We start from the raw sequence: 13002 nt of genomic DNA, 5'->3' as shown, positions 1-13002 counted from the left end.
ACGGAAGTTTCAGAGAAAAAAAAGTGGATTAATAGTGGTTTTAATTTGGTTGTTTATCAGTCTTTGCAAATGAATAAAAATGATAGTGGTCTTCCTATTGCAGAGGCGTATAGTCAAATATTAACCACTATTAATCTATTATCCTGTTGCTTTATTGATTGTTTAAACTACGTCACATCGTGATTTTATTTTGAAAATCAAGACAGGAAATTGCATTTCTTTTGTAGGTTCTTGCAACTTCCGCTGGAGACGAGACTGCAGGTAAACTGCGTTCTTATCTGATTTTCCTTTTCACCCCATATTATTATACAAACATATAAAATAAAACGCGTGAGTATATTTATATTCGCGGTTTGCCGTGTGTCCCAGTTTTCTGGTCTTAAAGTCATGCCTGGGATCATGAGAAGCATTGGTTTGCTCTGTCATACCGTTTTACGAAACATGATTTCACCGTTAACAAACAACACTGGTGACAATTGCCTCGAAATTTGTACAGCAACGTCTTAATAAATGATAAAACCCACATATCCTGACCCCATAACAGAGCTAGGAGAGAAAGGACGTCAAGCAGAAGGACAAGAAGCTTCCAGACGTCTTTGTTTACTTTATATAATAAAATTAACGTCATGTATGCGATTTGTCGTTTACCGTAATTAGGGATTTCTAATAAAGCATTATATTATATATATAGTATTAACGAGATCTAACTGTACATTTTATTTATATCCCCACCACTTGTACGCCAGTTTAAATTTTCTCCTGTTTGAGACGTTTACTTCCTTCACCCCACGTGTGTAACTTTTTTTTTTTAACTCACATTTTATTACTTTTAATAAATCACTTCGGTTAACAGTCAGCAGAATGTTCAATGTTCGATTTGTTAATTTTGTTTTATGATATGTGTTCATTGTATTAAATATATAAACGAAGAGAGATTCATTTTTTGTACCAAAGGAGAGAATTCCCACTCTTTTGAACGCATCTTTCCTGTTGGTTTGTTTTTTTAAAACATGAATCTTTCTGAGAATATTTACATTTTTATTCTTATTATTTTCTGTATGTAGCATGGCAGACTTTGGCATCAAAGCAGGAGAAAATGTGCTCTTTGTTTGGGATCAGCCATCAACACCAACCACCCTGAAACAGTTAGCAGAGGAACTGGGCACCATTGTTGGTTCAGATGGCAAAGTTTCAGTCGAGAACGTGGAGAGATTGTTGCTCTGTGAGTGATGCTTCACTTATTTTGGATATTACCAAGGTATTCTTAGAAATATTTGTGTGTTCAAATATGATCTTTTCCCCTCAGCCTCCCACTTAGCATCCACCTTTGACTGTGTGGTCTCGTGTGTTCTGGCCGACAGTTCCACTGTCCACAGTTCAGAGACCTTAGCAGAGTTAGCCAGAATCCTTAAACCTGGTGGAAAGCTGATTCTGGACGAGGCAGTAACAGGTGGGAGCAATTTAAGTGTACAAGGACATTCAAAGTTACCAACTGCTGGGTCTAAAACTCAGTCACAATGGAAGCCTGTTTATAAATGTGTGTTCTTGGGGAAACAGAAATTGTTCCAGTATTTGTAAAGATGTTTTAAATGGAATGCTAACCATTTCCGGTAATTTGTAGAAACAGTGATACACAACAAAACAGAATTTAAAAAGTCATGTATTTTAATTGGGTGAGCTATTTCCTTTTTACCCAAATGTAATGCCTCATTGGAAGGAGTTATGGTGTAGAAGGAACTGTTTATGTTTGACCTGCTTGTTCCTATCTGGCAGGAGCTGAGGTACAGAGTGTGAGGACATCTGCAAACCTGATTTCCACTCTCAAGTTGTCAGGTTTCACATCAGTGGCTGAGGTAAGTGAACTGGTTTCTATCCGTTACCTGTGGTTAGTTTACTGCCATCAAAAGAGCTCATGTTAAGCTTTGGGATAAATATTCAACTCTTTTCAAATATGATAGTATAAGAAATCTATCTGATGGCCAACTGATGCTTTGTCCTCTTTTTAATCCAGATCAGTAAAGCTGAACTGAGTCCAGAGGCATTGAGTGCCTACCGAACAGCCACTGGTTACCAAGGAAACACACTGTGTCGAATCCGTATATCTGCCTTCAAACCAAACTTTGAGGTGGGATCATCCAGTCAGATTAAACTTTCATTTGGAAGCAAGACACCAAAGCCAGGTTCGTACAAACTCCTCGTTTTTTATTACAGAGTGCATTTTAGTGAGTGGTTTAAACCAGAACGAGAGGTTTTTCACCCATTACACAAACCACAGCAAATATCCAGCATTTTCCTTTTATGCATAGTCATTTTACAAATGAAATATTAAACACATTATATAGCAGCTGTTGTATCTTCTGGTTTGGGTGATGCTTACACCTGGTAACATCTGTCATGTCAGCAGAGAAACCTGCTCTGGACCCCAACACGGTGAAGATGTGGATGCTTTCTGCCAATGACATGAATGACGATGATTTGGTGAGTTGTGGTAATGTTGGGGTGCTAGTGTAACTGCAGTCTATTATGCTGTGTTGACTGAGGCTCTTTGTTTCCCGTCTCTTTGCAGGATCTGGTGGACTCGGATGCTCTTCTGGATGAAGAGGATTTCAAGAAGCCTGACCCCAGTTCTCTCACAGTCCCCACCTGTGGAGAGGGAGCCGGCAAGAAGAAGAAAGCCTGCAAAAACTGGTGAGCTCACAGCGCACCACAGATTTCAAACCTGTTTTTTGGGGGGAATGTAACAAGGTGTCAGCTTCTGAATGGAATTCTCTTGCACTTTTAAAGATGAGACGTTATTTGTTTGTGTAGCACGTGTGGTCTTGCTGACGAGTTGGAGGAGGAGAGTAAAGGAAAAGAAAAGACTAATCTCCCTAAATCTGCCTGTGGAAGTGTAAGCGTAATCACCAGCTAGTGTTCTGTCAACAGACAAGGTTTGCTTATTGTTTTTTTTCTCCTAATGTTGTGGCAGTGTTACCTTGGCGATGCTTTCCGATGTGCCAGCTGTCCGTATTTAGGAATGCCAGCATTCAAACCTGGAGAGAAGATTCTGCTGGACAAGACGACGCTGACAGATGCTTAAAAGACTGGATTTTACACGAGACTTCTCATGGTTTAGAATATTACATTCCTGCTAAGAAACAATTCTTTCTGAACCTGCATTTTCAGTGGTGTCTATGCAGAAACAATGGGGATCAATTCAGTGTAGCTTAGCAACGGTAAGATGTGAAGGAAGTGAACGCACAGGCTGTGGTTGATTATGCAAAAGATTGAGAGAAATTCCCAAAGTTTCCAAAAAGTACTAACTGCAATGAAAATAAATGTTCAATCAACATTGTAGTCTGATGCTAGTCCTCACAAGCATGATCTAAGTTACAACATACACACTGGATCATTTCTGTGTTTAGGGTATGATTGTTTGTAGGTGTAAAAGTTTGGAATAAGAGGTCCGCTGCCTTTAAAGGGTTCAGAGTAAAAAAAACTAAAACCACACTGAAGAGAGTCATGTTTTTTTTTATTTCGGTGTGATGCGTCATGAATAAAAACAAACTAAAATGAATGTTGAGGATGATGTAAAGAAATACACAGAAATGTGTTCATCCTCGAAAAGACCACCCCCCCCAAAAAAAAAATAAATAAAAAAATCACAAAGCACTTAAAGAGCAGAGCTGAACTGCTGAATACTTTCTCGGTTGTTAATGTGTAGTAATGAAGGCTTTACTGATTAAAGTATTTTGGAGTGTGGCATAGCTATAACTCAAGAAATGGCGAAGGGTATTAATACAACGGTCGTATCCAAAATGCAGAATACCTCCCTTTAAGAACATGTTCTGTCATTAACTCCACAACATCCGCAGACACTCAAATCTAAATTAAGGGGTATGCTTCGTAAGATCATGCATAAGATTATACATGAGTTCCAGTACTGCAAATTACTCTGCATTCTGCGATGTCATGAATGGAACGCATATTGTTGGTTGCAAAGTTCAGTTATAAATCTACGATGACTTTGCAAAAATATGACCCAGTTTACTGTGTCAAGAGCCATCATTAAAGGAAGTGCTGGTCTCTGTCTGATATGCTGCTGGGTCACTGACACCAAGTCAAACAGATGGAGTTTGTTTAGATCTCCTTTGTCCTGAAAAATGTTAAACTATCCAGACACGGACTGATAATGACTGTCAGAAACCACCTGAACTGAGTTAACTGATGCTAAACACATTCATACACTGCAATGTGCATTCATTCCAGAACCAAATGTCATGTTTATTTTGAGTGGCACATTGGTGTGTGTTCCTGTAATGACATCATAGAAAACAGAGGAATTTTGGGAACGTTGGACCGTTACTATAATATACCAAAGTTTTGAAACACAAATTTCCCAACATCTTATATATATTTGACCTCTTCCGGTGCTCACATATCCACAGCATATTTTAGGGTTTAATAGTAACTGATAAAAACGAGGTTCTAATTGAATTGAACACTCTGCATCACAGTGACTCAACACTTACGTTCATTTTAATGTCTCCCAAACCGGGTTCAAATGTAAAGCTGTAAGACACCACGGCTCCATCCTCGCCTGATCTCTCCCATGGTGTCCTGAGAAAATAAACTCCCTGCTTCCTGTGTCGAGTCCACTCACATTCACCCTGTAAACACACACACACACACACACACCATTGATCAGAACATCATTTGGTAGATAAGATAAGTGACTCAGCTGCAGATCTAAGACTAGAGCCAATGAAGATGTTTGATACCTGCTCACTGACTGGTCTGATCAGACCGGTGCTGACAGTGATGTCATCCGTTAGATGATATTCCATCCACAATGCAACGCCGTGGCAGCAGCCCGATCTGAAACAGACACATTGAGGTTGTTTTCTACACAAAGTCACAGAGAGTTGTTAAAATTAAACACGCTTTAAGAAATTATTGAATTATAACACACATATAAACTATAAGCCAATGATTAAACTGGTAATGTTAAAACAAAGAAGAAAATAATGACCTTGTGAAAGGCAGCGATCCCTGAATGCTGATTGGCTCCTGAGGTAGCTGTTGTGTGAAGTCGAAGGTCATGATGGCTGTGGATGGCGTCAGAGCACGGCACGGGTATTCCCACAGGGGGTGGGGCTCTGCCTCGTGGGACTCGCAGAAATCCAGAGAGCGCTGAGCACACAAACGTGGCGAGTTAACTAAAGAAAGAGAAACTACATGCAGAGCAGGTCCACACTTGAAACTGACTGAAAAGAATTCACCTGGACCATTTCATCCATGGGGGTAACATCAAATCCTTCACATGTTCCACATGGCGCTCGTATCCGCCACAAATCCTTATCAAGAAGAAAGTAACAAGAAAGACAAAGAGCAGGATTTTAACATGTGTTCAATCTGATGTATCTCTTTCAACCAGGATTCAATTTCCTACAACATGGAGGAGAGGAGCGAATATGGGTAACTGATCATGAGACAGCAGGCTGTAAAGAAATCCAAACGGATTCAGTTTTCTTTTGATTAATTCCTACAGGCTCACCTTAAACTCTACAGCCACCATGTGCAGGGTGGCAGAGCAGGGCATGATGGTAGCATTGGGCTGAAGAAGGCTTGCCAGTGCTGTCCGACAGTACCAGAAGAACAGAGAGTGCCAGGGCAAGAGGCTGGTGCTGAAGTACGGTTCACCAATCAGGACTGAGATCTGGGGGAAACACTTCACCCTCAATACAGCCGCTCATGTTATAAACTGCGCCCCACCCCCCACCCTAACCCTACCTGTTGCTCTCCAAAATCATTGGTGGTTAACTGTTCAGGCCGGAGGCCCAGCATTTCCACAGCTCCTTTCATCGAGTTGGCCTCCAACAACTGCAGACGACAAGGTTACAAATCAAAACACCTTAGCCAACAAAATTACAGCAAAAGCTGGAAAAGCAACCATAGGTGAGACGGTTTTGTTAAAAAAGCTTCTTACCTGTTCAATAACTTGTCTGGACATTCTAGAGTGTTCCAAACTGTAGACCTAAACAGAGGCCCAGAGAATAAAAAGCTAATTCAATGAGCTTTTTGGGATTTTTAAAAGTCTGTCTCAGTGAGCAAAGGTACCTTTCTGGATCCAAGCATGTGAGCGAAAACAGGAAGCAGACTCCCGTCGCTGATGCTGAGACACACGCTGTCCTCCTTGAGAACCTAAAGTGAAAGAAGCTGATCGGTGCCCGACCTTTCCTTTATTCAGCAGACGCATTTGTTTCTGATAGCAATTGCTTACACTGCGCAGAGCGCGGACATAGCTGTCTGTACGCCGCTGGTCGTTGAGTTCGCCAAAGCGCGGTCGATTCCAAACCAAGTGAGCCTGGCAGGTACAACATGGCCGAGAAGGAAGAGGGCGGGGCTTCTGTTGCCTGACATAATCAACAATACTTAGTTGCTGAAATTAGCCAAAAACACACCTCCTGTTGCCGAGGAGTTACCTGTGAGTCTGCAGGCTGTACCACAGACTGTAGTCATCGTGACAGACGGTCAAACTCAGCTGCTCTCCTTCAGCCACCCTGCTCTCCTCTGGCAGGAAGTACACACTCTGCATCCAATGGTCCCGCCACTGAAACACACACTGGTTATCAGCAGGAGGATTCGCTGACACCGCATTTTCCACTGTATTCTCTGTCTCACCGGGGCCTTCTCTGGTACTGTGTATGTCCAGCTGGGAGCCATGGTGCACACAATGCTCCCGCCGGGATCCATCTCCAGGTCCCACCATGACAGGACAACCTGTGCCTGCCCGTCAGACTGGGCCACAAACTGGGAAGAATGGGACTGAAAAGAGCTGCTCACCAGTTTGCTGAAATCCACACTGAGAGTGAAGAGTAGAGAGGAAAGCAAATCAGAAAGATGCTTGAGAACGGCAAACGGCCGAATGGTGCTTGTCACCGTCAAACCTGAACATGGTGCAGACAGGACCTAATGGAGTGAAGCTGCGAGGAGACACTTGGCTCAGCTGGATGTCGCACACTGAATGAGCTCCAGCACAGTGGACCACGTCAGGCGGGGGGACAAGATGGGCACCGCCAACCTCCACCGGCTGCAGCTGAGCCCAACTCCACAGCAGCTCCGATTCCACCAGCTGGGCGTAGACGGTGGCCCGGTGGGGGACTGCCTCACAACGCTCCTGAAGGGTGGATGGAGGAAGTCACTGAAAGGGCGGCTGATGTGATTAAATCTGACAAATCAAACCAAACAGACAAACCTGGACAAGGTTTTGGTGCGCGTGTTCATAGCTGGGAAGGGCACCTTCCCCTATCAGCTCTGTGTCAAACAGCTCTGTGATCAGAATGTTGGCCTTTGTTTCCATGTCTCCATCTGTAAGAAATAAATTACAGACAAAATGAGCTGAAATAAACCGTTCAGGCACTTCCCATGTGTGTATGTGTGTGTCTCACCTGGCCCCACAGTGACATCCGTTGAGTGTTTATTAATGATCTTGATCTTTCCAGAGAAGCCATTCTTCTTCACGATGCACTGTGCCGCCTCGGCCATCGGTTTAAAAACCTAGAAAAGCAGACCACGTCAGGCGGCCCTCTTCCAACAAGACAAATGTTGACGCACCCTTTGAAAATAAACGGAGCAGTCTAACAATAATTCATCGGGCACCATGAATAGGAATTACAAAGCTATGCAAAAATAAAGCTCTATTTCAATAACAGGGAATTTTGTTCAAGAGTGATCTAAAATACTTGGGAATCCAAACCAAAACCAGGCTTCTGGCCCATCTGTAAAAACACACGGGGGCATCTGCTCTGTATCACAAATGTTTAAAAAAAACTTCAGTCGAGGCAAAACCTGCACTATTAATGGTTGTTTTTTTGCTGAAAATTCCTACGCGTGGAATTTTACTGTGTTACGGGAACAAAATTTCCAATTAAGACCTCATATGGATTTCAGGAGAAATGAAGACAAAAATAAAAACTCTGGAATGTGAAGTTGTGGGTCAGTGTCCAGGCTGCTCTCAACAGCCGTCCATCAGTACCTCCACAGCATAGCAAAAGTCCGCCCCAGCAGTCACGGCCATCATGGACAGCAGGCCTGTCCCCGTCCCGATGTCCAGGACGATGACCTTTTCACCACGAGCCTTCACTCTGGCCACAGCTGCTCGGATGCCCACATAGTATTTTTGATTCTAACAAGAAACAAAATGTTCAGTTCTGATATGAACAAATATTTAGGTTAGACAAGAACTAATGAAGTACAAATTTGAGTGATTAGTTCTTTCTTTCAATTTTTTTGAATTAGAATTGAACTTTTCTGTATTGTAGTTTGCAATTTTGCATATAATTTGATGGGTTTGCTCAGATATGTTCAGCTTATTAAATACCATATGCAACAGTAAAAATTTAAAATAATGTGTTTCTCACAGCTCTCAAAATTACACAAAAACTTTGAGAACTTTTCTTTCTTTACTGCTCCCCAAGACTCACCCTGTCACGGTCATGAAGCATGTCTGCATAGGACGACCTGGAAGAAACAAGAACTTAATCATTCCATCTGACTGATGGGCTTTTAAATGCAATTACATGTCAATCATTAAAAACTAGATTATATTAACCATTCTGAGGGACAGTCATTAGTGTAAGCGCAAATGAAGAGCTTTATGAATAACAGGATCTCAGTGATGTGTGTATGAGGTGAGTAAATGTAGCTTTGCTGAAATCGGTTTATTATCAGTTCATCATCATCAAAGCAAAAGTGCAAAAATACTTTTAAAGTGTTCCTCCACAGTGACAGCACGATCGCCTCACCTCACTGGCATGTTTAAAAGAATTTGGCCTGATGAAGCTGTGTCTTCAATGTTTGGCATGCTCTGAAAGGTAACAGGGAGCCGCTCCATTTAGGGCTTTGAAAACAGACGTTAAAATCTTAAAGTGCACTCTGGATTGAACTTGCAACCAGTGCAGAGAATAGAGGACAGGGTGGTCCCAGTTGAGGCACTTTTCCACTACAGTATCGGCTCTACAAGGTTGGGTCATGTTGGTCCCTCTTTGACGTGGTCGCGGTCTCTCTATTGACAATGTTGCCATAGAAACGCAATATGATAGACATAGAACTATCCCTGATGAATATTTTATTTGTATTGTGGGCTGTTTTCTCCTCAGAGTCTTAACAGAAAGGACAGAAGTCGTGATATGGTGGCACACTTTTGGATGTGATTCATTCAAAAAACCCACTTTTGTGTCTGGAGTCATTCTTCAATCTGCCACAATACAATAAATTCTTTATTACAAGCGGAAGCGAAATCCAGACACTACAATGTGCAATATCCAAACTTTAGAAAGCCCTTATCGAAAACTTACACACAACTTGTAAAAAAATAAAATTGAACAATGCATTTTTCGGCAAATCAGAGGAGCCAAATATGAGGGAATATAATTTGATTTCATTTAAATGGCGAACGTTTTGTGACAGCCACTGTTTTGGATCACACAGTTAAAGAGACTCCAGTGTATTTAGGCGCAATTCACATCATGGGCAGATAGATTTGAAGATCATCTGCATAGCAATGGAAGAAGAGGTTGCGTCTCAAAATTACTGCCAAAATGGGGAGTGGATGGAGAGAACGAGATGGGGCCAAGAACTGAATCCTGCTGCACACCAAACCAGGGAGGAGTATGTAATCACGAATAAGAGAATGATCAGGCTTTTGTATAGAAATCCAAGGTCTTCCTTCTAAATAGAGGCAGATATCAATTCGGTTTTTTACGTGGACTAAGAAGACAATTTAACTAAGACAGCGATGCTAAGCTCGATATCTACCTTGCTATCTCCTGATGGTAGTCATAGTCTTCACACTGTTCCACCCACTCCAAGACTCCTGTAGTCGGGTTGGTTCTGCTACAGAAGGTCTTCATCTTTTCACGCAACCCTTCACACACACTGAAAAGGAAATTGCGAACTAGAATTCTACACGAGTCTGATCCTCAACAGGTTACAGAGGCAGCATTGCTTCCACGGAAGCCGCCATCTTTCCCTGAGACGTCATTCCTCTTCTGATCACATGACCGGAAGTAAACAAAAGAGGAAAAATTACAACGTTCGATTTATTATTCAAAAACTGCAAACGGAATTTCTATAAAGTATTTCGAATGAATGGCCACACTGTTTATCAGACAAAACCATGGCCCCAAAGAAAGTCCAAAAATAAACAGGTACTGAAAATGAGTTCATCATTTGTCTTACTGTATTCACCGTAAATGCTGGAACTGCAGAACGTCCTGTTTGCTGGGGTTTTCTGGTTTAGTAATTCTTTAATAACAGTGAAAGAGTGCAGTGTTGCAGTGAACAGGCTTTTAGGTCTGTCCTGTCCTACAGGGTGTCACTGTCGCTTGTGGCCTGCTGCCACACAGACATGTAGCCTCACTAACATTAATACACATCGTAAATATATCTACAAATACATACACACAAGCAGCTTATGAACATACTGCGGCTGCAGTACCACATTTATGAATGACAAAAGTTTTGATTGTGTTTTGGTTCAATGTTCTTGTCTGAATTTGGATATCATTGATGTTATGTGCTGTTGTATAACATCTGCAAATATCTGGATGCATATGTAGAGTTAGGTGTATACACATCCACATGTATATACATGTGTGTATAAATATAAACCCAAAGTGTATTTACTCTACCTTCCCAGCTCCACTAACTGCACTATTGTGACCTCTATGTCTCCCACAGATACAGATGTATAAGATGTTAACTATTGGACCAAATGTATATTTACCAGTATGGGTGCTGGATCCACACCATTATTGCTACTACAGCACTGATTCATCTGTCTTCTTAACCACCTCACATATGGGCAAAGACAGGATATATCCCCGGATGGGTTGGCAGTTAATTGCAGGGCCCTATGTGAGCATTTGGTACTTTGCTCAAGGGCACTTCTGCAGTGCTCTGAAGGTGCACCTTCCCCTATCACCAGAACACCTTCCATATTTTGTCTGCACTGGGACTTGAACCTGGAACTCTCTGATTATGATTGAAACCTCATAATGATGCAGTGTTGAGGGTCCAAATGGGCTACTGGAACAAACCTGAGGTGCGAGTGGATGAAAGCTGAAAATTTGGGACTGTTGGATGAGAATGAGATGTGAATAAGGGACTGTTGCGATGCGACTACACCTGCGACCCTACAAATGGATGGTGGACCAATGGAATCTTAGAAACCCATCATCCAATCTGACTCTCAGTAGCTCAGTATTCCAACATCCCTAAGAGGCAACTGATGTCATGCCTAGAGGCTGAAGAGCTACAGTACAAATGCTATGGCAACGGGGAGGCAGGATGCAAGGTCAGGACATACCGGTAAATTCCTTCAACATTGTGCTTGTCAGTGTTGTGTGATGGCAAAATAACAAGCCTTTAATCACTTTTACTGTTTTGATGGAAGAGGTCAGAGAGACCCTGGAGAGAACCAGACACCTCCGTCAAATCCTGAAAACCTTAATCACATTTATCTTTTATTTATTTTCAACCTCTGTTGATAAAAGCGCAGTAGCTCTGTGAACAGCAGGATAAGGGTATTTTTCTTTTAAGCCCAAATTGAAACTCACTAATCAAAATTTACTTACACATTTGACTTGCAGGTGAAAACAGATTCATGCACATAAACTCTGGCAAGAGCTCCTAGTTCATGAGAAAACAACACTGATCTGGGAGTTTATTTTTTATTTTAACTAAGATAATTCCATGTTATATCTACTCTGCCATTGAAATAGTAGTGGACTCAAATTTTCTTCTTACCCAGGTTTGAGCAAAATAGTAAACTATAAAAGACGATCACCGCTTCATTGTAATGCAGATTTCCTTGCTTTTTAAAAAATATACAAATCAATTACATGTTGATTACATGTTGATGAATAAATCAGCTCTACCAGGTCATCTTTGTTCTATATATCCAGATGAATGTCACTTAAATGTCAGTGAATTGTGACTGCACTCGTGTTTATTTCAGGTATTCGTCTCCGCTCATCTGCAGTACACCAATATTAACACTTGATGGCAGAAGAGGTCAGTTAACCTACAACAGAAAAGTCCGTGAATCTTTAGCGACTTGTGTCTGAATACTTTTCTGATAACTAAGATTTGTTAACGTGTTATAAATTTTATTAGTACCTATGTAATTTGGATATTATATCTTTATATTTATGTCCAAATCAAGTGTGGGCCATCCTCTATCATTCAGTGTGTTCTTGATCGTGCACAAACTGAACTGTCGAAGCTCCAGATCTAAAACTAGGATGTTTGATTTTCAGTGGTAAAATGATCCAAAAATGCAATAACTTTCAATTTTAAAGGCAGAATATTTGCAGCAATTAGCAGGTTCATTAATGTTATCCTTACATTTAAATAAATTGCATTTACAACGATTGCTTTTAATTTTGGGGGGGAAACTGGGTTAAGACTCATCTATAACTAAAAGGAATCCAAATAACTGAGAATTATTGTGACATACTAAGTATAAGTAAATTCATTTATATAATATTTAAAGTTTTATTTAAGTTAAACAATCTGCTATTAGGGGCGTTAGTAGATCTGTCTGACAGGGAATGGGCTAAAAAGCAGAGGGTTCTCAGTTCAAGCCCCAGAGTAAAACATGAGTGTTCTGGTAGTATGGAGAGGTGCCAGGAGGCCTTCACAGCATTGCTCGGGCACCCTTGAGCAAGTTACCAATCCCTAAGAATTCACACATAGGACCCTGTGATGAACTGGCAACTCATTCATGGGTGTACCCTGCCTTCGCCCATATGCAGCTGGGATGGGCTCCAGCACCCTCCCCAAATCCTGCATTTGCATATAATAACACACAACGTGCATTCTCTAATCAGACAGAGCTTCTGGAGGTTGTGATTGCTCGATCACAGAACGATGAGTAAAGTTTTTAATAATCTGCCTTGTCTTTGATCAAAAACTGTGTTGTCTTCTCATCTTGCGCCTCTGAGAATATCCCAGTCC

General features: G+C 41.4%; 2 protein-coding genes across 3 annotated transcripts; one reads left to right on the top strand and one right to left on the bottom strand.

Annotated features, from left to right (window-relative positions):
- Nucleotides 1–118: 118 nt before the first annotated feature.
- On the top strand, nt 119–3487 carry ciapin1 (cytokine induced apoptosis inhibitor 1). Of its 2 annotated transcripts, none has more exons than XM_003967108.3 (9): nt 119–261; nt 1065–1222; nt 1307–1450; nt 1774–1853; nt 2012–2180; nt 2405–2478; nt 2567–2688; nt 2809–2890; nt 2969–3487. In XM_003967108.3, the coding sequence occupies exons 2-9, from the start codon at nt 1066–1068 to the stop codon at nt 3077–3079; spliced, it is 939 nt and encodes a 312-aa protein (XP_003967157.1). In that variant the 5' UTR covers nt 119–261; nt 1065; the 3' UTR covers nt 3080–3487. The 2 variants fall into 2 exon arrangements, with proteins under 2 accessions (XP_003967157.1, XP_011605194.1); XM_011606892.2 differs by having other exon boundaries at nt 2402–2478.
- A 7-nt stretch (nt 3488–3494) lies between these two features.
- prmt7 (protein arginine methyltransferase 7) lies at nt 3495–10024 on the bottom strand. Its single transcript, XM_003967109.3, has 17 exons — nt 9799–10024; nt 8466–8502; nt 8018–8167; nt 7431–7539; nt 7238–7350; nt 6930–7159; nt 6664–6844; nt 6465–6592; nt 6263–6395; nt 6100–6183; nt 5969–6016; nt 5773–5862; nt 5537–5698; nt 5262–5336; nt 5012–5172; nt 4761–4857; nt 3495–4649 (listed from the first exon to the last, which is right to left on the bottom strand). Exons 1-17 carry the CDS (start codon nt 9891–9893, stop codon nt 4491–4493), a joined length of 2052 nt encoding a protein of 683 aa, XP_003967158.1. The 5' UTR covers nt 9894–10024; the 3' UTR covers nt 3495–4490.
- Between the last annotated feature and the right edge of the window lie 2978 nt (nt 10025–13002).

The sequence above is a fragment of the Takifugu rubripes genome, chromosome 9, assembly GCF_901000725.2.
Source record: "Takifugu rubripes chromosome 9, fTakRub1.2, whole genome shotgun sequence".
In the NCBI taxonomy this organism is placed as follows: Eukaryota; Metazoa; Chordata; class Actinopteri; order Tetraodontiformes; family Tetraodontidae; genus Takifugu; species Takifugu rubripes.
The sequence above is the reverse complement of the archived record's forward strand: the minus strand, read 5'-3'. Positions and strand labels throughout refer to the sequence as shown.

Coding starts and splice junctions, on each gene's coding strand:
- ciapin1 (XM_011606892.2), top strand. CDS start 1,066: ATGGCAGACTTTGGCATCAAAGCAGGAGAAAATGTGCTCTTTGTTTGG. Junction 1,451..1,773: donor TCTGGACGAGGCAGTAACAG/GTGGGAGCAATT, acceptor CCTATCTGGCAG/GAGCTGAGGTACAGAGTGTG. Junction 2,689..2,808: donor AAGAAAGCCTGCAAAAACTG/GTGAGCTCACAG, acceptor TTGTTTGTGTAG/CACGTGTGGTCTTGCTGACG.
- prmt7 (XM_003967109.3), bottom strand. CDS start 9,893: ATGAAGACCTTCTGTAGCAGAACCAACCCGACTACAGGAGTCTTGGAG. Junction 5,863..5,968: donor CCAGACAAGTTATTGAACAG/GTAAGAAGCTTT, acceptor TGTCGTCTGCAG/TTGTTGGAGGCCAACTCGAT. Junction 5,173..5,261: donor CCATGGATGAAATGGTCCAG/GTGAATTCTTTT, acceptor TTGTGTGCTCAG/CGCTCTCTGGATTTCTGCGA.